This window comes from Gorilla gorilla, chromosome 10, assembly GCF_029281585.2.
Source record: "Gorilla gorilla gorilla isolate KB3781 chromosome 10, NHGRI_mGorGor1-v2.1_pri, whole genome shotgun sequence".
NCBI lineage: Eukaryota > Metazoa > Chordata > Mammalia > Primates > Hominidae > Gorilla > Gorilla gorilla.
This window is the reverse complement of record NC_073234.2, coordinates 15,929,772-15,954,959: the sequence shown is the minus strand read 5'-3', so window position 1 is coordinate 15,954,959 and position 25,188 is coordinate 15,929,772. Positions and strand designations below refer to the sequence as shown.

General features: G+C 39.3%; 1 protein-coding gene across 2 annotated transcripts in view; it reads left to right on the top strand.

The window, feature by feature from the left end:
• Positions 1 to 25,188, top strand: part of KDM5A (lysine demethylase 5A) — a 107,713-nt gene that overhangs the window by 62,372 nt on the left and 20,153 nt on the right. For both annotated transcript variants that reach the window (XM_031001168.3, XM_063693735.1), the window contains 11 exons: positions 379 to 573; positions 6,201 to 6,382; positions 6,758 to 6,882; positions 7,396 to 7,546; positions 8,857 to 8,971; positions 11,493 to 11,848; positions 16,769 to 16,907; positions 18,875 to 19,054; positions 19,976 to 20,137; positions 21,935 to 22,486; positions 22,851 to 22,994. In XM_031001168.3, coding sequence (XP_030857028.1) covers positions 379 to 573; positions 6,201 to 6,382; positions 6,758 to 6,882; positions 7,396 to 7,546; positions 8,857 to 8,971; positions 11,493 to 11,848; positions 16,769 to 16,907; positions 18,875 to 19,054; positions 19,976 to 20,137; positions 21,935 to 22,486; positions 22,851 to 22,994 — 2,301 coding nt within the window. The remainder of the gene's footprint in view (positions 1 to 378; positions 574 to 6,200; positions 6,383 to 6,757; positions 6,883 to 7,395; positions 7,547 to 8,856; positions 8,972 to 11,492; positions 11,849 to 16,768; positions 16,908 to 18,874; positions 19,055 to 19,975; positions 20,138 to 21,934; positions 22,487 to 22,850; positions 22,995 to 25,188) is intronic.

Below are 25,188 nucleotides of genomic sequence, written 5' to 3'. Positions count from 1 at the left end.
TACTTAATTATTTATTTTTACAATATTTTTCTTTTTCTTGTAAGGGCAGTCTCATGTTAAACTGGTCTAAAAGAGTTTGCTGCCTCAGTTATATACCAAAGAACTCCTTCTTGATATACAATAAATAGAAAATTAGCAGTTTAGGCCAGAAATTTAGCATCTCAGATTATGGGAATTTTCTGTGGGAAAGCCTTTGAAATTCTGGCTGGGTCTTACAGGGTTAATATTTACAGTTAATATAATATTGCCTTTTTATATTTAAATGGATTTGGTATTCTGTCTTCTTTCTAATAAAAGGGAGGACCTGGAGGGTAAGTAGTGGTTCTGTTCTGGGATACGTTATAAGCGAGTTATTTAATTTGGAAATCTCATTTTCAGTTGCCCATTGGACGTCAATGTGTAAATCATTACCGACGCCTAAGGCGCCACTGTGTCTTTTCACACGAGGAACTCATTTTCAAGATGGCAGCAGATCCAGAATGCTTAGATGTGGGGCTGGCTGCCATGGTCTGCAAAGAATTGACTCTCATGACTGAAGAAGAAACACGATTAAGAGAGTCTGTTGTACAGATGGTGAGTTTGCTGAGCACATTTTCTATGTTTGATACTGCTTATGGGATATGCTAAATAAACCTATAGATAGAATTTTCATCTCTTATCCCCTAGGAGTTGAGCATAAAATCACTGATTTGGAGAAGATTTTATATTTTTATAATTGACATATTGATTTCTCCAGATTAAAAACATTTAGGAATCTTGTCATCTCTAGGTTTTTAAAACAAGTCCTATCAGAATTTCTTAGGTATATATCTACATTTTAAATCTTCTACATACAGTATTGTTTAAACAAGAAAATTTAAATCATTTTTTTTCCTGAGCTTTCTGTTGAATAAGTTGTGTTTCTGGAAATTACAGACTGTCAGTTTGAATTAATCTTTTTCCCTCCCCTTTAAGTAATTTGATGAATAGGAAGGATGGAATAACCAAGGTTGGGATTTAGAATACTTAGAATAAGCTAAGCATCATCACATTGAACTGGGTAATATATGAGAAAATGTGTATCTTCAGCATCATCTTGGCCTGTTCTAATATTTCCTACATAGCTAGCTAGCTTCATTAGGTTTACACCATACTTCCTCCTGTTTTTGTATCATGTTCCTCCTCCCTCTCTGCCTGATATTCTGCTCTGTTTTTAAAACAGCTTTGTTGAAGCATAATTGATGTGTAATAAACTACACGTGTTTAATGTGTACAATTTGATAAGTTTTGACTCTGTATATACCCATGAAACCATTGCTGCAGTCAAGATAATGAATATATCTATCACCCCTAAAAGTTTTTTCATGCCCTTATATGGTCCTTCCTTCTTGCTTTGTACCACCTTTTCGAAAGATGGGTTCTCTCTCTGTCGCCCAGGCTGGAGTGCAGTGGCACAGTCGTAGCTCACTGCAGCCTCAAACTTCTGGGCTCAAACAATCTTCCCACCTCAGCCTCTGGAGTAGTTGGGACTGCAGGTGCGTGTTACCATGTCTGTCTAATTTTTTAAATTTTTCGTAGTGGTGGAGCCTTGCTTTGTTACCTAGGCTGGTCTCAAACTCCTGGCTTCAAGCAGTCCTCCTGCCTTGGCCTCCCAAAGTGTTGGGATTACAGGCATGAGCCACCACACCTGGCCATCCTGCACCACCTTCTTCTCCTCTTGCCCCCAATCCCCAGGAAACCACTATTCTTTCATTGCTTATTTTTTTGGAGAATTTTATTCAAATCAAACCAATACAACTTGTGCTTTTATGGTCTAATTTCTTTCACTCAGCATAATTACTTTGAGACTCAGCCATATTGTTGCATGTACTAATACTTTATTCCTTTTTATTGCACACTAGTTTTCCATTGAATAGGCATACCACAATTTGTTTATCCTTTCACTTGTGGATGAACATTTGGATTGTTAACATTTTTTGGCTGTTAGAAATTAAATTGCTCTGGACATTCGTGTACAACTTTTTGCATGGACATATGCTTTTATTTATCTTGAGTAAATACTAGGAGTGGAATGGTTGGATCGTATATTATGTGTATGTGTAATATTTTCTAAAAACCTATGAAACTGTATTCCAAAGTGGTTGTACCATTTTATATTTCCACCAGCAGTGTATAAGAAGTTCCAGTTACCTTATATCCTCACCAACACTTGGTATAGTCTTTTCAACTTTAGACATTCTAATAAGGTTTTAGTGGTATTTCATTATTTAATATTCCCACTTTATGCTTGTGTTCTCTTTTTGTTGTTTTTGAGACAGAGTCTCACTGTGTTGCTCAGGCTGGAGTGCAGTGGCACGATCTTGGCTCACTGCAACCTCCACCTCCCAGGTTCAGCGATTCTCCTGCCTTAGCCTCCCAAGTAGCTGGGATTACAGGCATGCGCCACTTTGACCAGCCAGTTTTGTATTTTTAGTAGAGATGGGGTTTTACTATGTTGGCTAGGCTGGTCTCAAGCTCCTGACCTCAAGTGATCCACCCACCTTGGCCTCCTAAAGTGTTGGGATTACAGGTGTGAACCACTGTGCCCGGCCTATACTTGTATTCTTAAAATTCTTATTTTGATTATATATTTATTTAAAATGGGATTCTTTTTCTCATTGCCTAGAGTCTTTCTTTTGAATTTTGAAATTTTAAGTACATTGGTGGAGACTCATGAAATATGATTTTGTGATACGTCCTCAGTATTTCAGATTTAACCTGAATGGGGCATTATTTCCCGTGTGCTTTGATAATTTGAATGTCGCATCTCCTGATCCTCTACCATGTTTCTTTGTGCTACTTTGATCAAATTTCTCTATAGACCCTTCTTTAAACATACCTTCCACCTATGCCCTTGTTCCAGTTACTTATCCCTGCCCTTTCTTTGCATTATGAACTTGTCTTTCCTATTTTAAGAAAAGTTTTCATTTTACCTTTTACTAAAAATCTTCAGTGGTTTTCCCGTGGTCAGTAGTCTCATGTCCTCTTTATCCCTTCATTATCATTGTCATTGTGTTCCCATCATACTTTTGAAAGTCTCAAAGTTCACCAGTGACACACTGTATTTCAAAATCCAATGGTTTCTTTTTTTTTTGAGACGGAGTCTAGCTCTGTCACCCAGGCTGGAGTGCAGTGGCGTGATCTTGGCTCACTGCAAGCTCTGCCTCGCGGGTCCACGCCATTCTCCTACCTCAGCCTCCCGAGTAGCTAGGACTACAGGCGCCTGCCACCACGCCCGGCTAATTTTTTGTATTTTTAGTAGAGATGGGGTTTCGCCTTGTTAGCCAGGGTGGTCTCGATCTCCTGACCTCGTGATCTGTCCACCTCGGCCTCCCAAAGTGCTGGGATTACAGGCGTGAGCCGCCGTGTCTGGCCAAAATCCAGTGGTTTCTTTCTGTGTCTTCTATCCCCATGACCTCTTTATTGCACTATATATTGCTGCTTTGGTTTCTTTACCTAACATTTGCGCTACTGTTTTTTTAGTCTCTTTGATTGTATTTGGCCATCATTTGTAGTTCTTTCTCCTTATATCCCCAACAATGTGTGCAGGGTTCAGCCTTTGACTGTTTATTGTTGTTATTTTGTGCTGTTTATCTTGGAATTCTCATCTAAGGGTCTTAAGTCTTTCAGCTATTACCTTGTGGTTTCAGTTCTCACATTTTAAAGTTTCCTCCTATTACATTACACACAGGAATTATTATCACTGTGAAAGAGGCTGTGTCCAGCCACTCATTTGTAATCTGTGTTTCCAACATATGTGTATTGCACATTTCTATTTAGATTTTTATCATCTCAGTTTCAGCATCTGAAATAGAAAATCTCCTTCCTCTCCACCCTTCACAAACCACTTTTCTTTCCTAATTGCCTCATCTTAGTAAGCGCCAGGACCATCGTGTAAAAACTTAGTGTGATCTTGACTCATACGTTTCCTTTTTATTTTTTTGAGATGGAATCTCACTCTGCCACCCAGGTTGGAGTGCAGTCGCACGATCTCAGCTTACTGCAACCTCTGTCCCCTGGGTTCAAGTGAATCTCCTGCCTTAGCCTCCCGGGTAGCTGGGATTACAGGCGTTCACCACCTTGCCCAGCTAATTTTTGTGTTTTTAGTAGAGACAGGGTTTCACCATGTTAGCCGGGCTAATCTCGAACTCCTGACCTCAGGTTATCTGCCCTCCTTGGCCTCCCAAAGTGCTGGGATTACAGGCGTGAGCCACCACACCTGGCCTCGTTTCCTTCATAGTTATATGTTACCTAGTTTTTTGTTTTGTTTTATTTATTTATTTGAGACAGAGTCTCACTCTGTTGCCCGAGTTGGAGTGCAGTGGCGCGATCTTGGCTCACCTGCAGTCTCCACCTCTCAGGTTCAAGCAATTCTGCGTCAGCCTCCTGAGTAGTTAGGGTTACAAGCATGTGCCACCACACCCGGTAATTTTTGTATTTTTAGTAATGACAAAGTTTCACCATGTTAACCAAGCTGGTCTTGAACTCCTGACCTCAGGTGATCTACCCACCTCGGCCTCCCAAAGTGGTGGGATTACAGGTGTGAGCCACGGCACCTGGAACAAAAAAAATATATTTTTTCCAGAGTGTCTTTTAGGATCCGATCCTTGGAGTACACTTTGGGAAATGGTATGAAATTTCTTGAAGCAGCCAGAAGTGTCTCAGTTGCCACATGAGCATTCCCTTGAGAACAGCTTTGCCAGTTGTTCTGAAGCTGAGTAAATTCTTATAAACTAAGAAATATGTGCAGTGCATTTTGAAACTGTTTTTACGTTAAAATAATTTTTAAAGAAAATACTAAATGCCAGCATAAGAAAATGGAAAGATAAGAGAATATGGCCAGCAGACATCTAGATTAAACTGATATCAAAAACAGTGTATGATGAAAGACCAGAATTGTGCCTGCCAGTGAATAAATTATCAGGTTCCCACCTTGTTTACGTGAAGAGAGTTTGCTCTTATTGCAGAATTGGGTTTACAAGTAACTTGCTCAATCAAGTAAGCAGAAACTGTAAAGTTATATAATAAATGGAGGTGTTTGGTAAAATGCACTTCATATGCTCTTACATTCTTTTTTTTTTTTTTCCTTTTTGAGACGGAGTCTCGCTCTGTCACCCAGGCTGGAGTGCAGTGGCGTGATCTCAGCTCGTTGCAACCTTCACCCCCCGGGCTCAAGTGATTCTCCTGTCTCAGCCTCCTGAGTAGCTGGGACTACAGGCGTGCATCACCATGCCCGGCTAAGTTTTGTATTTTTAGTAGAGACGAAGTTTCGCCATATTGACCAGGCTGGTCTTGAACTCCTGACCTCAGGTGATCTGCCCACCTCGGCCTCCCAAAGTGCTGGGATTATAGGCGTGACCCACTGCACCCTGCCTGCTCTTACGTTCTTGGCATACTGAATTTGTCTTAACTTTCTTTTTGATGTCATGCTGATATTATATTTTAATTTGCACAATTTACTTTATACTTCTTTGTCCTTACATATGTTTGTATATGTCAGTGTTACTTTTGGATAATAGATTACTGATTTATTTTGCTCAAGGATGTAGTTGGGAGGAACTTTTGGTGTGTAGCCGGCCACCCCCAAAATGCCTCCCAATTACAATTTTCTTCCCTTCTCTCAAAAAACTGTCTTGACTTTTGTGGTAATCGCCTTCTTATTTTTAGAGACAGGGTCTTGCTATGTCGGCTGGGGTTGGAGTGCAGCAGTACTATCATAGCTTACTGCAGCCTGGCCTCAAATGATCTTCCCTCCTTAGCCTCCTGAGTAGCTGGGACTACAGGCATGCACCACCATGCCTGGGTAATGTTTAAAAATTTTTTTGTAGGGATGCTCACTTTGTTGCCCCGGCTGGTCTCAAATCCCTGGCTTCAAACAATCCTTCCGCCTCAGCTTCCTAAAGTGCTGGGATGATAGCCATGAGCCACTACACCCAGCCCACGTTTCTTTATAGTTTTGTCACTCAAATGTGCATCCTTAGATACCAAACTTTAATCTTGCCCATTGAAAAAAATTTAGCAATGATTACTTTTAGGAAGTATTTTGATGTTGTGCCATTGTACCTTTCATGTTTATGCCTTTAAGTCAGAGATTTGTCTATAGAAAAAAATGTAGTAACTTAAGTTTTTTGATGCTTTAAAGACTAGAAAGACTTGATCTAGTGAAATAAATTATATTTCAGGGTGTCCTGATGTCAGAAGAAGAAGTGTTTGAACTTGTTCCTGATGATGAGCGGCAGTGTTCAGCATGCAGAACCACATGTTTTCTCTCTGCTCTCACATGTTCCTGTAATCCTGAGCGGCTTGTATGTCTCTACCATCCAACTGATCTGTGCCCCTGCCCCATGCAGAAGAAATGTCTTAGGTATCCAAAAGTATTTTGTAAAACTTCCATTACCTTTTTTTAAAACCAAGTTTTAATGTTATTTTTACTTATTCCCTTCCTTTACTGCTTTACTCTGGACTTCTCAACTTCTCTGTCTACTTCTAGGCTTGAAGACCAGTCCCTTAAAGTTGGCCCTAAACCTGGCAGCTGAAATTAGTTTATCAGTTGATTTCACATGTTCCTTGTCTCCCTGCATTAAAAAGTGTGGGCTGGTTTGATTTTCTCTTTATGTAAGCTAAGATCCCATTCCCTTGGCCATTGTATTTTCCTTCAGCTGATTATATTTAAAACTTTATTTTTAAGTTATTGTTGGTTTTTGAGGTTTTTATTTCTGTTTTTTTTTTTTTTTTGTAGATATCGCTACCCATTAGAAGACCTCCCTTCTCTGCTATATGGTGTAAAAGTCAGGGCACAGTCCTATGACACTTGGGTCAGTCGTGTTACAGAAGCATTGTCTGCTAACTTCAACCACAAAAAAGGTTAAATTTCCTTCTTTTGTATGCATATACTGAATTGATTGTAACTTTAAAAGAGGCTTTGTTTTAGTTTTATGTTTTTTCCTTCTGTAAAAGAAAAATCCTAGGCTTCCTATGAGATTTGAGATTAATGGGTTGGTTGAATATAGACTTAATTTTCTATTTGAGAATCTTGTTTGAAATGAAAAAGCTGACATAAAATGGGCCAGACATCTAACTTGCAGTAAATTTATTATGTATGTTGGGAACCCACTATTACCAGTAAGACTGACACTGAAGGCTTCTTTGGAAAGAGAAATTATTTACCTGAGAGAAACTGTCTATAGGGATTATAAATGAGCACCTGGTTGTTAGCTTTTATTGTGTTGGTGAGATTTTCACAGCTGTTTGTTTCTACTAATTATTATGTTTCTACAAGTAGGTTGGGGACTCACTTGAGTGAGATTGGTGAAGATTTTAGAATGGCTTTTTGTGTCTGTGGTTATTGTATATGGCTCTTTATTTAAATTTTTACAGATTTGATTGAATTGCGAGTAATGCTGGAAGATGCTGAGGATAGGAAATACCCAGAGAATGATCTCTTTCGAAAACTCAGGGATGCTGTAAAAGAAGCTGAGACCTGTGCTTCTGTGGCTCAGCTGCTTCTGAGCAAAAAGCAGAAACACAGGTAAACCTAAGAAGAGTTTAATTCTCCAGTGTTTTCCTGTTTCTTTCAGAGTAAAAACCAAAATTTTATCTGGCCTGTGAAGCCCTACATTATCTTTGACCTCTTGTGGCCATGTCTCTTGCTTCCCCAGTAATGCTCCAGTTTTATCTCCTACTATTCTCCCTTCTTTCTTGCTCCAGCCTGCAGTGTTCTTTCTCTTGCTGTTCTTCATACATAGCAGGCACATTTTTGCTTAGGACTTCATGCTCTCTCTTTACTCTGCTTGGAGTTCTCTTCCCACCATATCCAGGTGGCTTGTTCCCTTACCTACCTCTTTGAAGCCTTTGTTTTCAAATGTCACTTTGTTGGCGAGGGCTTTTCTGACAAGCCTTTATAAAATTGCAATCCTCTTACCCTTCTTTCATGCTTTGTTTTTCTCCTAGCTTTATCACCTTCTGATACACTAATCTACTTATTTTATTAATTATCTGTCTTTTCTCCCTCATCCCCTACTAGAATGTACACAAGACTAGAATATCAGGGATTTTTTTTTTCATTGCCATATTTCTTGTGCTTAGAACAATGCCTGGCACACAGTTGTGCAATAAATATTTGTAAATGAACAAATAGAAACTATAGGCTGAAGGCAGGTGGCAGCAAAGGGTAACCTTGATGGATGCAGAGGACCCTTGATATAATGGAATTCATAAGTATTAAATTTTCTGTGGTATTTAAATGTGTTGTAGTAATTCCAACACATTTCTTCTGTCTGAATGGCTTTTCTCTAGCAGTTCACATTGGGTTTTTAAATTACTTTGTAAATTTTTTATTTACCATTTTGTTAGATTACTTTTCTTAGAGACATTGATCAGCGGCTCTTAACTTGTCACTGGGTCAGTGACCCCACTTGGAGAAACTAGTAAAAGTTTAGGAACCCTCTTAGAAAAATCATGTACACACAAAATTTTGAAGCACTTTCAGAGGGTTCATTGTCACCTAAGGCAGGTTAAAGGCTCTTTCACATTTTAACCTTCTTGAGATACAGGATTAAGTTTTATCAATGAACTTAATATTCCAACTATGAGGAATTTATGTAATGTTTGAAATGTTTAATACTTGTAGATCGAAGGAACTGTAACTTGGAGAGTTGAATCTTTGAGTCATTGACTGAATAACTCAACTGTTTTGAAGTGGTCACCATTGTGGTGTAATCCCTCAAACACTGGGATTCTAGGATTGCTTAGGTTTGAATTCTGAAGAGACTAGGAGCCCTTTTGATATCAGAATGACTGAATTTTTCTTACTTACATCTCAATATTATTTCACATCAGACAGAGCCCAGATAGTGGGAGGACTCGGACCAAACTGACAGTGGAAGAATTGAAGGCCTTTGTCCAACAACTTTTTAGTCTTCCGTGTGTCATCAGCCAAGCTCGGCAAGTGAAGGTGGAGTATTACATCCTTTTTTTGGGTAATGTCCTTTGTGACATGGTCCACTGTTCTGGGTTTCACAGAATGGTATATCTAAACTAGTTTTTTGCTCTGATTTTTTTTTTCTCTCACATATATGCTGCTATTTGAGGTTCTTTAGTAGGCAGTTTTTTGGTTTTGTTCTTAGCCATTATTCCCCATTTAAAATTCTGTAAGGCTGGTATGAAATTATTTTTTTCTATATTAATTTTAGTTCAGAACCCCCATTTAACATAGATGTAATTGAAATGCAAGAAGTTAGTTAAAATAATCTGCATGTATCAGTGTTAATGATACGTGCGCTTTTAAAAAGCTTAATGATGGCTTAATGAATATGTAAAATCTTAAAAGTATGTATCAAATATATTAATCTCCATAGTTAATGATCTTTTGATAGTTTGGGGTGTTTTTGTGTTTGAGGGGTGGGTAGGGTGTCTAAAATAGTGTTTTTTATTTTTGTTTTTGTTTTTGAGATGGGAGTCTTGCTCTGTCGCCCAGGCTGGAGTGCAGTGGCGAGATCTCGGCTTACTGCAACCTCTGCCTCCTGGGTTCAAGCGATTCTCCTGCCTCAGCCTCCCGAGTAGCTGGGATTAGAGGAATGGGCCACTATGCCCAGCTAATTTTTATAGTTTTAGTAGAGATGGGTTTTCGCCATGTTAGCAGGCTGGTTTCAAACTCCTGACCTCAAGTGGTCCACCCGCCTCGGCCTCCCAAAGTGCTGGGATTACAGGCATGAGCCACCGCACCCGGCCTAAAATAGTTTTTATCAAGGTTATCAACTTGTGAAATCTGTGGTCAGTTGTGTTCTTGTCTTACTCCATTTCATAAGAGCATTTTGATAGTTGACTACTCTTTCTTGAATTCTGTTCTTTAAGCCCCTGTGACACCACACTTTCTGGGTTTTTTCTTAGCTCATTGGCAGTTCTTCTCTTACGTCTTCCTTGCTGCTTGTTTTCTCTTCGACTTGACTTCTAAGTGTTGGAGTATATTAGGAGTCTCGGCCCTTTCTTCAGGTGCCCCCACTTCTGATACCTTATTTGCCCAGTGACATTAAATATCACCTATATTCTGTTGATTCAATCCCACATCTCCAGCCCTGGATGCCTTTTTTCCCTGCAGACTTGTATGTCCAGCTGCATACTCTGGATTTCCATTTGGTGGACTAAAAGGCATCTTAAAGGCTTTTTTTCTTTTCTTTTCTTTTTTTTTGAGACAGCATCTGGCTCTGTCATCCAGGCTGCAGTACAGTGGTATGGTCTCAGCTCACTATAACTTCTGCTTCCCAGACTCAAGCAATCCTCCCACCTCAGCCTCCCAAGTTGCTGGGACTACAGGTGCACACCACCACGCCTGGCTAATTTTTGTATGTTTTGTAGAGACGAGTTTTTGCCATTTTGCCCAGGCTGGTCTCAAAACTCCTGAGCTCAAGCGATCCACTTGCTTTGGCCTCCCAAAGTGCTGGAATTACAGCATGAGCCACCACGCCTTTTAATGAACCAAGTGAATCAAACTCCTTGATTTCTTTATTTCCCTTATACCCTGTGTTCAATATTTAAACAAGTGCTGGCTGCTATTACCTCCAAAATATATCCCAAAGCAAACCATTTATTATCCTCTCCGTTGCCTAAACTATGCTCTACACCACTGGAATGTGCCCCTTGGATTACTCCCAACAGCCTTTCAGCTGCTTTCCCTTCTTCTGCTCGTCTGACATTTTATTTTTTGTTTGGTAGCCAGAATGCTAATCTAAACTTTAAATCAAATCACATCACTTCCCTATGGTAAAAATTCTCCAGTGGTTCCCCAAAGCCATTTGAATGAAATTCAAACTCATTGTAACCTAGAAGATACTGTGTAGTCTGACCTCTGCTTATTTTTTAACAACACTTCTCCATCATCATCCACTTGTAGCAACACACCAAGCTCATTCTTCTTTAAAAGCGTTTGCAATTATTATTTGCCCTGCCCGAACCGTTCTTCCTTCAGATCATCTTGTAGTTCCTCCCCAACCCTCAATTTAGTTTCAGTTTGTCTTCTGTGACTACCATGACATTACTAAGTAATATGCCCCTCCCCACTCTGGTCATCCTCTGTTGTGCTGCCCTATTTTATTTTCAGAGCACTTGACACTAACCGAAACATTTTATTCCTATGTTCACTGTCTGGTCATCTGCATTAGAATGTATGTTCTCTGAAGACAAAGACTGTTTTATGTCTTCTTTAATACTGTGTGCCTAGAAAAGTGCCTGCATCTAAGTCAGCAGTCATTAAATATTTATTGAATGAATCAACTGTATTTTAAAAGTAGGAGAATAGCTAGAAGTAATTACACAAAAGCATATTTATTAATTTAACTGTCATATCTGAATATTTGGTGTTATGATGGTGAGATTATAAGAGTCTAGAATTGATAGTTTGCCTTGACTATGTCTATTTCATACTCTTTTGTATCTTTTAAATTTGTTTTTCTGATTTTTATTTCTTTTGACCTTTTCAGAATCTGCTAGATGATGTGGAAGAGTTTCATGAACGTGCTCAGGAGGCCATGATGGATGAAACCCCAGATTCTTCCAAACTCCAGATGCTGATAGATATGGGCTCTAGTCTCTATGTGGAACTCCCTGAATTACCACGACTGAAGCAAGAGCTACAACAGGCTCGGTGGTTGGACGAAGTAAGACTGACCTTATCAGATCCGCAACAAGTCACTTTGGATGTCATGAAGAAGCTGATAGACTCTGGGGTAGGGTTGGCACCCCACCATGCTGTGGAGAAAGCAATGGCTGAACTACAGGAGCTCCTTACAGTCTCTGAACGATGGGAAGAAAAGGCTAAGGTCTGCCTACAGGCAAGGTGAACACATTTTGGTGACAGTTGCCTCTTTAACAACTAAGTCAGAAGGTAGAGTGGGAAGAAGGAACTTAAAAGCTTATTTCATTAAATGACTTTTTTTTTTTTTTTGCGTTTAGGATTTTAATGTATAAGTAGCATTAGTTAAGTTGTGTAGGTGGGAAAGGTATTTCCTGATGATCCAGGGCCTGAAGGAAACCGGGAGATTCTCCTCTCTCCCTGCTTTGGCAGGCAGCTCCTGGAGAGGTGCAGCTCCCGGAGAGGTGCAGGTCAGTGGCAGTGGGTACAGACAAGCTGGAGAGTTTCTTTCTGGGCAGGAGTGCCCACAGGCCATGCCTTCTTCAACCCTCAGAGCACCTCATTGTGTCTGGACCCACGCATGGGGTAGCGTTGCTAGAGAGTGGAGAGTGGGTTCTCCTGGGTCTGGCTCCGACAGCTGGTTTACTGTGATGACATTAAATATTTAATTAAATGTTTTGTGCCTTCCCTGGCCAGTCGCTAAGTTATCAAATGGGGCTACATGTAGACAGTTTCAAATATGTGCAAACTATTGTGCAGAGTACTTTGTTAGGTACTTCATGTTATACAAAGTAGTATTTTGTTTAGAGCCTATGCTTAGTGATACTATAGTTAGGAAGTAAGAAGTATAAAGCTCATTGTAGTACCTTATTAATGTTAACCGAAAGGTAAGGAAAAATGTTACAGGGATTCAGAGGGGAAAGATCATGGTGAGCTTGGGTGGTCAGTAGAGAAGCTTCAGAGAAAAATAAGAACTTAGGTAGAGCCTTGAGGAATGAGTAGGATTGAAGTGGAAGGGAGGTAAGAGAAATTTCAGAAACTGAGTTTAAGGAATATTTAGGGTGTGTTCAGGTGACAGAAAATAAGTGGGTTTCCCTGGAGTGGAGGATTCATGTCGAAAAGTATTGGGAGATGAGAATCAGGCAGGAGGAGAATGTTGAGTGGCTGTATTAGCATCAGCACCCCATTGGACTTAATGAGATTTAAATAAAGTGTTTATATCTCACTGTATATCAGCAAATTTGGTTGATAATTAACGGTGGTCTTTGTGAAAGCATTTCTCTAGCAGCTAAGATTAATATTTATATAATTTCTATTGTGAGGATGAGGAAACTGGGGTGCATGGAGAGATCACGTAGTTACTGAGTGACACAACTGAAATTTAAAGCATCTTCCACTTCATTTCAATATCTCTGTGTACTTAACTATTTTGCCAGCCACTTACTTTGTATGCATTTTGGTAAGAAAATATTTAGGTGATTTAATTAGCACAGCTCTGAGAAGCCTCTGCGTACACTGGATATTTTGCTATCCAGATGCCATGCAGAATACATACTAAAATTTATTCATAGCTTTTCCTATTGGAACTGTTCATATTACTCAGTGTCTTCAGACGAATGACAGTTCCAGGAGGTGGGAACATATTAAGTGGACAAAGCTAAATAACTTTGGAATGTAAAACTATGATTTTGATATACGTGATGCACCTGGTAGTAGGCCACCAAATGAAATTTCGTTGGTAATAATAGTTAAAAACTTTGTTTTCCCGGTCTCCGATATTTAATCAGTCACCAGGTTCTGATGACTCTGTCTCCAACATGTCTTTCATATCTCTCTTTCAAATTCATTGTCACTGACCTAGTTGTAGTCCTCTTATATTTTACCTTGATATTTGAGTTTGGTAAGTATTGATGGAGAACCTGCTACGTGCCAGGTGCTATTTCTAAATGCTATGTAGACAGTAGTGAACAAGACACACAAAGATCTCTGCTTTCATGGAGCTACCGTTCTAGTAGAGAGAGAGAGAGAGAAATAAATGAATGAATTTCAAATAATTAGTGTCATGAAAAAAGTAAAACTGGTAAAGAAATAGAGAATTATGTGGTTGGTGGAAGTAGTGGGAGTTAGACTCTTTTCTAACTTCTGTCAGAATTATCTTTCTGAAACACAGCCTTAATCTTCTTGATCTCTTAGTATTGGTTATTAACTACTTACCATTATTTTCTTGAGATTCTTTCTTTGCCTTTGGCCTTCTCTCTACCTCTAAAATAATGGTTTTCCTCGAGATTCTGGCATAGATGCCTTTCTTTTCTCACTCTGTACAGTCTCTGGAAATTTCATTTAATTTCTTGGCTCTGTTTGCCTTCTTTATACTGAGTAACTCCTAAATCTTCATTTATAATATAGATTTCTTTCATAAATATCATCTGCCTGTTAGATAATTCCAGGGGATGTCCCACAGATACCTGAAATTCCCTGTATCCAAAATTGGACTCATTAATGTCTTCTCATAGCCTCCTCCTTTGTTTCTTTATTCTTTAAATTATACCATCTTTCACTCATTTGAACAAGCAGGTACTTTGGTAGTTAGCTTTGACTCTTCCCTTCTTCTTTATCCTCAAACTCAGTCATGTTGGTTATATTTCCCCAGTGCTTCTCACTTTCTTTCATTTTTTTTTTTTAAGTCTGCATGTGGATTTATGTTATACTCATTCTTTTTCACCCCACCCTGCCTTTTTTTGAGATGGAGATTTGCTTTGTTGCCCAGGCTGGGGTGTGCAATGGTGCCATTTTGGCTCATGGCAACCTCCACTGCCCAAGGCTCAAGCAATTCTCGTGCCTCAGGCTTCCGAGTAGCTGGGATTATAGGTGCATGCCACCATGCCCAGCTAATTTTTTTATTTTTTGCAGAGATGGGGTTTCGCCATGTTGGCCAGCCTTGTCTTGAGCTCCTGACCTCAAGCAATCTGCCCACCTTGGCCTCCCAAAGTGCTGGGATTACAGGCATGAGCCACTGTGCCCAGCCTTTTACCCTCATTCTTGAAGGACTTTTTTGCGATAGGTGTAAAATTACTGGTTGACAATTATTTTGTCTTAGTACTTTGGATATATCATTCTCTCTGCTGTTTTGAAAAGAATCTTTTCACTTGGACTGCTTGTAGGATTATTCCTTCTTTTTCTCTCATTCCACTCAGGCTGCTGTCGTAGCTTGCCTAGATCACAGCAGCAGATTCTGTCTGGTCTTACCCCTCTCTAATTCATTCTCTATACTGCCACTAATACTTTGTTAAAATACAGGTGTAACTTTCACTCCCTTACTTAAATCCTTCTCTAGTTTTCTGTTGCCCTCAGGATGAAGTCCAAATTCCCTAACCTGATTTATAAGGCCATCTGTCATCTAGCCTCTTGCTTAATTATATATCTAGTCTTATCTCTTGCCATTCTTCCTCTTGTATTCTATGTTCCAAACATTGTGATTTTTTCCTCTCAGTTCCTCAAACATCTGTGTTCTTTCTCTGCATCTTTGTGCATGTTTTTTTTATTCTCCTGTGGAGCACTCTTATTTTCAGCCCATCTCCTGTGGTGTACCTCTACCAACCCTACCCTGCCCCTGGCCCCAGCTTTCCTGATTAAGTCTTGTTCAGAAAGGATGAGAAAGCTTAGACATCACTTTTGGGAAGTCTTCTTTCCCTGCCACGTCAATTAGGTTCTCCTAGTATGTATTCCAATAGCACTTTTACTTTCATTTATCATTACACTTACCACAGAGCATCATAAACTCCTTATGAATAATCTTCATAAGATTAAAAAGTTTCGTGAGGCTGGGCACAGTGGCTCACGCCTGTAATCCCAGCACTTTGGGAGGCTGAGGCAGGAGAATCACGAGGTCAGGAGATGGAGACCATCCTGGCTAACACAGTGAAACCCCGTCTCTACTAAAAATACAAAAAATTAGCCAGGCGTGGTGGTGCATGCCTGTACTCCCAGCTACTCGGGAGGCTGAGGCATGAGAATCGTTTGAACCTAGGAGGCAGAGGTTGCAGTGAGCTGAGATTGCGCCACTGCACTTCAGCCTGGGTGACCCCGAGACTCAAAAAAGAAATAAATGAAAGGTTTCATGAGGCAAGGACTGTCATTTTTGCTCATGAGCAATTTCCAGGACCTAGAACAGTGCCTAACACATAGTAGGATTCGTGGATGATGAACGATTTCAGCCTCAGTACCTTCCCATTGCTTTATATGATGAAGTCCATGGCTCTCAGGACTCTGCATCTTTCTTCCTGCCAAATTCCTTTTTCCTGCCCCACTCTTTTTCCACCCATCCCCTGCCTCCAACCCTCCACATCACCCCCTAATCGCAAACTGAACCATGAATGCTTTTCAAGTGTTTCTCCATGCCTTTGTTCATTATATTCCTGGTTTCTTTAACTTCTTTAACTTTTCATTTGGACAGAATCGTACTAATATAAGGCCTACTTCAAAGCCTTTCTCAACTCTCCTGGGCAGAATTAATCACTGCCTGCCATAACAGTGAGTTTATAGTAATTTGGTTTTAGTTCCCAGTAGAAGCATAATTCTTATCTTCTATTGTGATTCATTGAGGATAAGGTCTATGCTTTATTCATCTTTGTGTAACTAATGTTAATGAATGTAGTTTAAGTAAATGTACATTGTCAACATTAATGGATTTCTAGTCTATTGTTTTCTATATTGCTATCCAATGTGCATCTCTGACAATTTCAGGTACTGTAGAGAAGTAGAGTAGAGGCAGTCTAGTATAGTGAAAGGATCATAGATCTGACCTTCATTCTGAATCAGTATTTCAGATGTGTCCTTTATTACACTAAATGACCGGGGAAAATAACTTTTCTTTGAGTTGAAGTTTTCTTATCCGTAAAAATTTATATTTTATTTTATTATAAACTTATGTTTATACATTTTCTTATCTATGAAGTTTTCTTATCTGTGAGATGGAAAAGAAAGATACTAGCTGCTTTGCCTCCCTTATAGGATTGTGGTAAGAATTCAGTGAAATCATGTAAATGAAAGTTCTCTAAACATTCTGAAATGTTACTTAAATGTTGATTTCTCATGCATCCTACTCTGTTTTTATTGTTCTTTTAGACCGAGGCACAGTGTGGCAAGTTTAGAAAGCATTGTGAATGAAGCCAAGAACATTCCAGCCTTTCTACCCAATGTGTTGTCCTTGAAAGAAGCCTTGCAAAAGGCTCGAGAATGGACCGCTAAAGTGGAAGCTATTCAGGTAAGAAGACTTTTGGATTATCCCACCTATCAGGTAATGCCTGTTTCATGGATTAATCTTTTAAACCATTAATTCTTTAGAATAGAATAATCATAATACAAACGATCCCTAACTTAGATCGATTTGTGATTTTTAGACTTTATGATGGTGCGAAAGTGATATGCATTGAGTAGAAACTGTGTTTCGAATTTTGAATTTTGAACTTGTGCCAGGCTAGCAATATGTGGTATGACATTCTCTCACAATGCCGGGCAGCAGCACTGAGCCACAGCTCCCAGTCAGTCATGCCGATGTAAGTGTTCTGAGCACCTTTAAGGTAGGCTAGGCTAAGCTGTGTTTCGTATGTTAATTTTATTAAATGCATTTTCAAATTACAATATTTCCAACTTACGACGGGACATAACCCTGTCCTAAGTTGAGGAGCATCTATAAAATAATTCTAGTAAAGTTCACTTACTCTTTCGTCTGATTTTATAATTTAGAATAATTATTACCTACTTAAATATTACTTGTTTTTATTGACTCCTTGCTATGAAAGATGATGGAATTAGTTATTTAACTCTTTAGCAGTAGGGAATTTGTTACCTACTGTATTCAAATTTTTTTCCATGTGCATAAATTACTTTTAAAATTAGCGGCAGAAAAATAAAATGAAATTAACATTTACTGAGCACCACAGTACTCTTGCTACTATTCTAGATGTTTGGGAGCAGGCATGTAAGGGAAGGGTATAAAAATAGGACTTATGGTATAAAATAGGGTATAAAAGTAGAGTCTTCCAAATACATATTTTCTAGTTGGAGAGACATATTTTACACATCTGTAATTTAAAACAGAATGAAATAAGTGCTAGATAGAGATAAAAGTGTACTCGAATCATAAAAACCGTTAAGCAGCACTTACAGTGTTAAGTATATAAATACTCTTAATTATAGAACTGTACTCAAAAAGAAAACCAACTTCCACTATACTGCTGCCCCCAAAAGGAACGTATTCTGGGTGTCAAGTTCTTTTTTTTTTTTGAGACAGAGTCTTGCTCTGTTGCCCTGGCTGGAGTGCAGTGGTGTGATCTTGGCTCACTGCAACCTCTGCCTCCTGGGTTCAAGCAATTCTCCTGCCTCAGCTTCCCAAGTAGCTGGGACTACAGGCGCATGCCAGCACGCCTAGCTAATTTTTGTATTTTTAGTAGAGCCGGGGTTTCACCATGTTGGCCAGGCTGGTCTTGAACTCCTCACCTCAGGTGATCCGCCTGTCTTGGCCTTCCAAAGTGCTGGGATTACAGGCGTGAGCCACCGCGCCTGGCCTGGGTGTCTTCTCTTTTACTTTCTTTTCTGTTGAGTTTTTCTGGGACCTGCTTAGCTGCCACTGTTTCTTTTCTGTTTTTTTGAATTATTTTTGTTTTTATCCGGACAGCTTCTATGTTTGATGCGTTTTTGACCTGGCTCAGGCAGTAGTTGTTGTCTTCGAATGTCTGAGAATCTTTAATTGGCTGTTTTATTTAGAATTGAAGGACTAAGTCAATAAGTATAGGTAACTGTCATGTGTTTCCTCTGTAATTTCAAAGGGTGGGGTTTCACCATGTTGGCCAGGCTGGTCTCGAGCTCCTGACCTCAGGTGATCTGCCTGCCTCAGCTTCCCAAAGTGCTGAGATTACAGGTGTGAGCCACCACGCCTGGCCTGCTAACTGTGTTTATATATGTCTGTGCTTTAGATTGTCCTTTGAACTGGTTGTTATACTGGTACTCTCAATAAATAAAATCATTGATGACATGTTCATTAAAAAAATAATTTACACAAACTTCAAAAAATAGGACATTGGAAGTTACATTAATTCAAGAGATGGAATTACATTCAAAGAATAATATTTAATAAAAGAACTAACACTAAACTTTGTAAGGTCTTTCAACAGTATATTGCCAAACCCCATAAGAGAACTCAAATTGTGAGAATCTACTTTGGTTTTTCAGAGTGGCAGCAATTACGCTTATTTGGAGCAGCTTGAGAGCTTGTCTGCGAAAGGACGCCCTATCCCTGTGCGTCTTGAAGCACTGCCGCAAGTGGAATCACAGGTAGCAGCAGCACGGGCATGGAGAGAACGGACTGGGCGGACGTTTCTTAAGAAGAATTCTAGCCATACATTGTTACAGGTACTTGAACTTCAACACTCTCATAAGCAGCTGATAATTTAAGTAGTAATAGTATTGGTGAGGGTTATTTTCAGTTTATCTGATTACCATTATACAAGTGATTCTTACTAGGTAATATCAGATGTTGACTTGAAATCTGGAACCTTGGGCAGATTCATTTCCAGTTAATCTTGTGCTGTCCCCAGAAGAAGCAGTCGGCCTTGGCTTGTTATTGGACTCTAGTCATTGAAATCGTTTTGTTCTGTTTTTTTTGAGACAGGGTCTTGCCCTGTCACTCAGACTGGAGTGCAGTGGTGCAGTCTCGTCCCACTGCAGCTGTCGCCTCCTGGGCTCAAGTGATCCTTTCACCTCATCCTCCCAAGTGTCTGGGACTACAGGCATGCTACACCATGCCTGGCTAATTTTTTGTATTTTTGGTGGAGATGGGGTTTCATCATGTTGCCTGGGCTGGTCTTGAACTCCTTTGAGCTCAAGTGATGCGCCCGCCTCAGTCTTCCAAAGTGCTGGGATTACAGGTGTGAGCCACCACGTCCAGCCTATCATTGAAAGATCTTATTTCTCCGAAGCACAAATTTGTATACTCATCATCCCTTTCATCTTGAGCAGTTGAACATAGTAGTTAAGAGCAAAGGCTTTGGAATGAGATCCTTTCAGGTTTGAGAGTGGACTCCTTAATTGCTAACCCTGTGTCCTTGGGCAAGTTATTTCCTTCCTCAGCCTCAGTTTCTCTTGTTTATAAAATGTAGATATTAATACCTACTACATAGGGTTGTTGTGAGAAATAAATTAGATCATGTGTATAAAGTCCTTAAGAAAGTGCGTGGGACATGGTTGAACGGTCAACAAATGGCTCCTTTATTATTTTTACTTTTAAGATTTTTTTAAAAACCAGAGTTTATAATGGTGGTTTTATTTTTGTAGGTGCTGAGCCCCCGAACTGACATTGGTGTATATGGGAGTGGCAAAAATAGGAGGAAAAAAGTAAAAGAACTAATAGAAAAAGAAAAAGAAAAGGATCTGGACCTGGAGCCTCTGAGTGATCTGGAGGAAGGATTGGAGGAAACCAGAGATACAGCCATGGTGGTAAGAAATTACCTAGCATCTTGAGTTTGCTTGGTGAATATAAAACTCTGTAAAGATATTAGCAGACTCACAGTTTTTATGTTTTTAACTTTTTATTTTCATATACTTTGGCTTTATGATTATACATATTTCACATTAAAAGTAAATATTTATAATCAAGATGTACAAAAAGTTTAGTATTCTGCTCTTTTCCCAAAATTGTCTTTTCCATACCTCTGTTCTTTATTGTTGTTTTAATAGTTGTCTGCTGTTCCATCAAGTTGTCCATAGTTTGCTGAGTACAGTAAGTCCTCACTTAATTTTATCAATAGCTTCTTGCACTGCAACTTTAAGCGAAGCAATGTATAATGAACCCACTTTTACTACAGACTGATATAAACAAGAGTTAAGTTCCTGCAGCATATTTCTGGTCACAAAAACATCATCAGACTTTTAAAATAAAGACCCCAAACACTTCTGATATTAAACACTGAGAAAATTCGAGCTAAACCTACATTTAAGAGAGAGTAATAAAAACGAGATAATTATCCAGTTTTTGGTAAATTAGTGAGTGACAGTGGCATTGGCCAGGAATTGATTTTTTTCTCATCAGTGTTATAATGAAACTACACTGAACGTGAAGATGTTATTTGAGGACCTGCTGTAGTTTTCTAATTTTGAGCATTTTGCCTGTTACTAAGTTTCTTATTGTAAGTAATAAAGTGAACTTCTTTTATAACCTTTTCCTTCTTTTAAATTTCCTAGACTTGACTCTTAGGAATGCAATTACTGGGTTAGAATTTAATATAAGCATTTTATGACTCTTATTACTATTGTGTTTTTCAAAGGAATTATAGCAGGCTACAGATTTCCATCTCTTAATGAGTCTTAAAATATTTGTAGTTGATGAGAATTATGCTTTTTTGGAGGATAGGAGGAATGTGTTAAGATTACTAGGAGCCTGAGGAAATGGAAAATAAATATGAATCTGGATAATAAAAGTAGGGAATTGCATGTGATATAGCTCGTTCTGCCTACAAATGATTCCGTTTTGAAGCCAGTGAAAATATTCTCTGATTAGAGAGCCTGCCTAACAAGTCAATCTTGCTAGACAAGTACGACTGGAAATTATTTCAAAATTGTTTGAAAGCTGCCAGTAGTTTAACAAGAAAATGCACTGACAGTATTGATAATTAAATTTGTTTGCCTTTATTTACTTTGTTAAAATGAGTTTCATAAAACTCTGTTGTTACAACTGATCGTCAAGTTTTGTTATTCTACTTAAACATGAAGAGGCCTTCCAGAGAGAAGTAAATTAATTTGTGTAGGACTTGCCCCAGGGAATGAATTACGAGGTGATAGGAAACTAATACTTTAAGAGTGTTTACCTTGTGCAAGGTACCAGGTTAGGCACTTTCATATGTTATCTTATTTAATCCGTAAAACAGCAAAATACGGTTGGTAGTATTCTCATTTTTCAGAAAACGGACGTTCTGAAACTTGTGCCCCGTATTAACAGTCTAAAAGTACAAGAGCCAGGCTTTGTACCCAGGTTGCTTGATTTCAAGGCATGCCATCTTTGTACCGCACCCTACAGAAGAGGCCAAAGTACTGTACTGATGTACATGATCAAATATGATAGCACTTTGCCCATTTCACACATGAGGAATGTTTGCATGGAAACTGCCAGGGGCCCCACATTTTAGGAAACTGTTTATAATTGATAACTTGGGAGAAAGATCCCACAGCCTTGAGGATTTGGTATTTTGGGGGGTATATTGCAGTGACTCTTTTCAATTAAATGTTTGTCTTGTACAGGTGGCAGTTTTCAAAGAACGGGAGCAAAAAGAGATTGAAGCCATGCATTCTCTCAGAGCAGCCAACCTAGCCAAGATGACAATGGTGGACCGCATAGAAGAAGTAAAATTTTGCATTTGCCGCAAGACAGCCAGTGGGTTTATGCTACAGTGTGAGCTCTGCAAAGACTGGTTCCATAACAGCTGTGTTCCTCTTCCTAAATCAAGTTCCCAAAAAAAAGGATCCAGCTGGCAAGCTAAAGAAGTAAAATTCCTTTGCCCTCTTTGTATGCGGTCTCGAAGGCCCAGGCTAGAGACTATTCTGTCACTCCTGGTATCCCTTCAGAAGTTGCCCGTACGGTTACCTGAAGGAGAGGCCCTACAGTGTTTGACAGAACGTGCTATGAGTTGGCAAGATAGAGCGCGGCAGGCTCTAGCCACAGATGAACTATCCTCTGCCCTGGCCAAACTATCTGTGTTGAGCCAGCGTATGGTGGAACAGGCGGCTCGAGAAAAAACTGAAAAGATCATCAGTGCAGAACTCCAAAAAGCAGCTGCCAATCCAGACTTACAGGCAAGTTTAGGATTTACATTCTTTTTCTATTTCATGGGATATGTCAGTGTATAAACAGTAAATTGAGTCTGTCTTACCAATTGATTAGGAAAATAACAGTAACTTGTCAGCAATTATCCATTGCATTCTCCTTCAACATACACTATAGCACTTTTTTTGGATACGTACTTAGTGAAATATTCTTGGGAATATCATTCAGGTGGACTTTGGCATCATAATCAAATAATTTGATTTCTACTAACTGTTGAAGAACTCTGTTAGCCACGTTGCTTATTCATTACATTTTGGTGATCTTAAGCACACATTAATTACCCTGTCTGTTTAGCATGTCTTGCTGTTCATCTTGGAATTATTTGTTGTTTAGGGACACTTACCTAGTTTCCAGCAGTCTGCTTTTAACCGGGTAGTGAGCAGTGTGTCATCTTCTCCTCGACAAACAATGGACTATGATGATGAAGAAACAGACTCTGATGAAGACATTCGAGAGACATATGGCTACGACATGAAGGTAGTTACATGGACAAGCTGTGTGGGTACATACCTGATCATTGGGTTTGTTTAAAAAAAAAAAAAGCTATTGAAGAGTGAAGTTTGAGGCCTGAAAGTGAAAGAGAAAACTAATCATTTATCTGTTCTGAGTTTTTAGTCGTAGCATTTTTTCAAAACTCAAAACATTACAGGTTGCTGAAACATTTTTTTTTTTTTTTGGAGATGGAGTCTCGCTCTGTCACCCAGGCTGGAATGCAACGGCGCGTTCTCTGTTCAGTGCAACCTCTGCCTTCTGGGTTCAAGCGATTCTTGTGCCTCAGCCTCCCAAGTTGCTGGAATTACAGGTGCATGCCACTCTGCCCGGCTAATTTTTGTATTTTTAGTAGAGATGGGGTTTCGTCATGTTGGCCAGGCTGGTCTTGAACTCCTGACCTGAAGTGACCTGCCTGCCTCGGCCTCCCAAAGTGCTGGGATAACAGGCCTGAGCCACCACTCCAGGCCTGAAACAATTTTTAAAAAATAGAATTAAAAAATCTGTATTTGTTTTACTCATCTTATAATCCCTTATGGCTTAGAGGAACTAGAAAAGCAATATGTAAAGCCTTCATGGCCAATTTCGGTTTTTCAGATTTTTTTCTTTGAGTTGTTAAAGTCTGTATACAGTTAAGTTTTAAGAATTCCATTCTAGGCTTGGTGTGGTGGCTCATGCCTGTAAACCTAACAATTTAGGGGAGACCGAGGTGGAAGGATCACTTGAGCCCAGGAGTTTGAAACCAGCCTGTGCAACATATTGAGACCCCCATCTCTACAAAAAATACAAAAATTAGTTGGGTGTGGTAGCATGCACCTGTAGTCCCAGCTACTTGGGAGGCTGAAGTGGGAGGATTGCTTTGAGCCTAGGAGGTCGAGGCTGCAGTGAGCCATGATTGCACCACTGCCCTCCAGCCTGGGCAACACAAGAAGACCTGTCTCAAGAAAAAAAAAAAAAAAAAACACTTCCATTGCTAGAGTCTTTTGCTCTGCTTTCTTGTCTGGATGGTGCTAGATAGAATGTCACATTTGGAGATGGGTAATATAATACTTGGGCCCAGGTTAGAATTTGCTGAGTTCCAGTTGCAGATACAACAAATTATTTACCATCAATGTGATTATTTTGGTAATGACACGTTACTGGTGGTGAAGAGAAGGTTTTGACAAGTTTGTTTTGTGTTGGATCCAGTTGGCTTTTCGTTAGCCCTTTTTGTCAGGTGCAAGCCCTTTGCTTTTTAACCTAGTAATAACAATGTGATTAGGCAGAGACCCTGCCAGATTACAGTCAATCCATTGACTTGTTTTATATGATTCTTAGTTGCTTTGTTTAGAATCTATTCTTGTAACCTGGGAATTCCTACTCTGATACAAAAGGCTGCTTCCAGAGAACAAGGGGAGATTCTGTTCCTACCCCTTCACTATCTTTTATTTGTCTTTTCAGCTTGCAGATCAGCATGGTACTGCTCATTAATCTCATCAGCATTAAAACTCCTAGGATATAAAATTAAAACCATCCATCATAGACGCTCGTAGATTCCTCCGCTGGGAAATATTTTTTCTCAAGATAGAAATGGGAATTTTCAGTTATGTGACTTAAAGACTTGAAAACAGTTGAAACTTGAATTAGACTGTTCAAATAATCTTTTTTTATATTAAAATATCTTATTATATGGTAGATTATTGTTTTTCAGTTTTGAAAGTTTTGTGAACAGATGGCCAAGTTTTGTTGCACTGATTTTCAAGGGCTGTTTGAGGGCCATTATTAAGAAAAGAGGCATTACATTTGCGTACAGTTCTTGAATGTCATCTTAGTGTACTGCTAAATCCCATTATGAAGAATTCATTGGCAGTCTCCTGAAAGGTACACTAGCTTATACCACACACAGCGGTACATTCTTAAGCACGTTGTTATCCAGAAGTTAATGACTATCTTTGTTTACGAAGTTGTATATAGGGTGACTAAGAGCAGCTGAAAAGGAATGCAACCCATGCCAAGTATAATTAGCTTTTTCCTTGAATACTGGAATCACCCGTTTACCCTAGTTAGAGGCCTTTGATATTTTTGGTGGTTGCTTTTTAGCACATTAGCTATCAGCCACTCTTCTAGAATTGCTTAACATGATGGGCTTTGCTTGAAAGCAGACTGGTAACCTATGAAAACATCACAAGTATTGATGATTTTC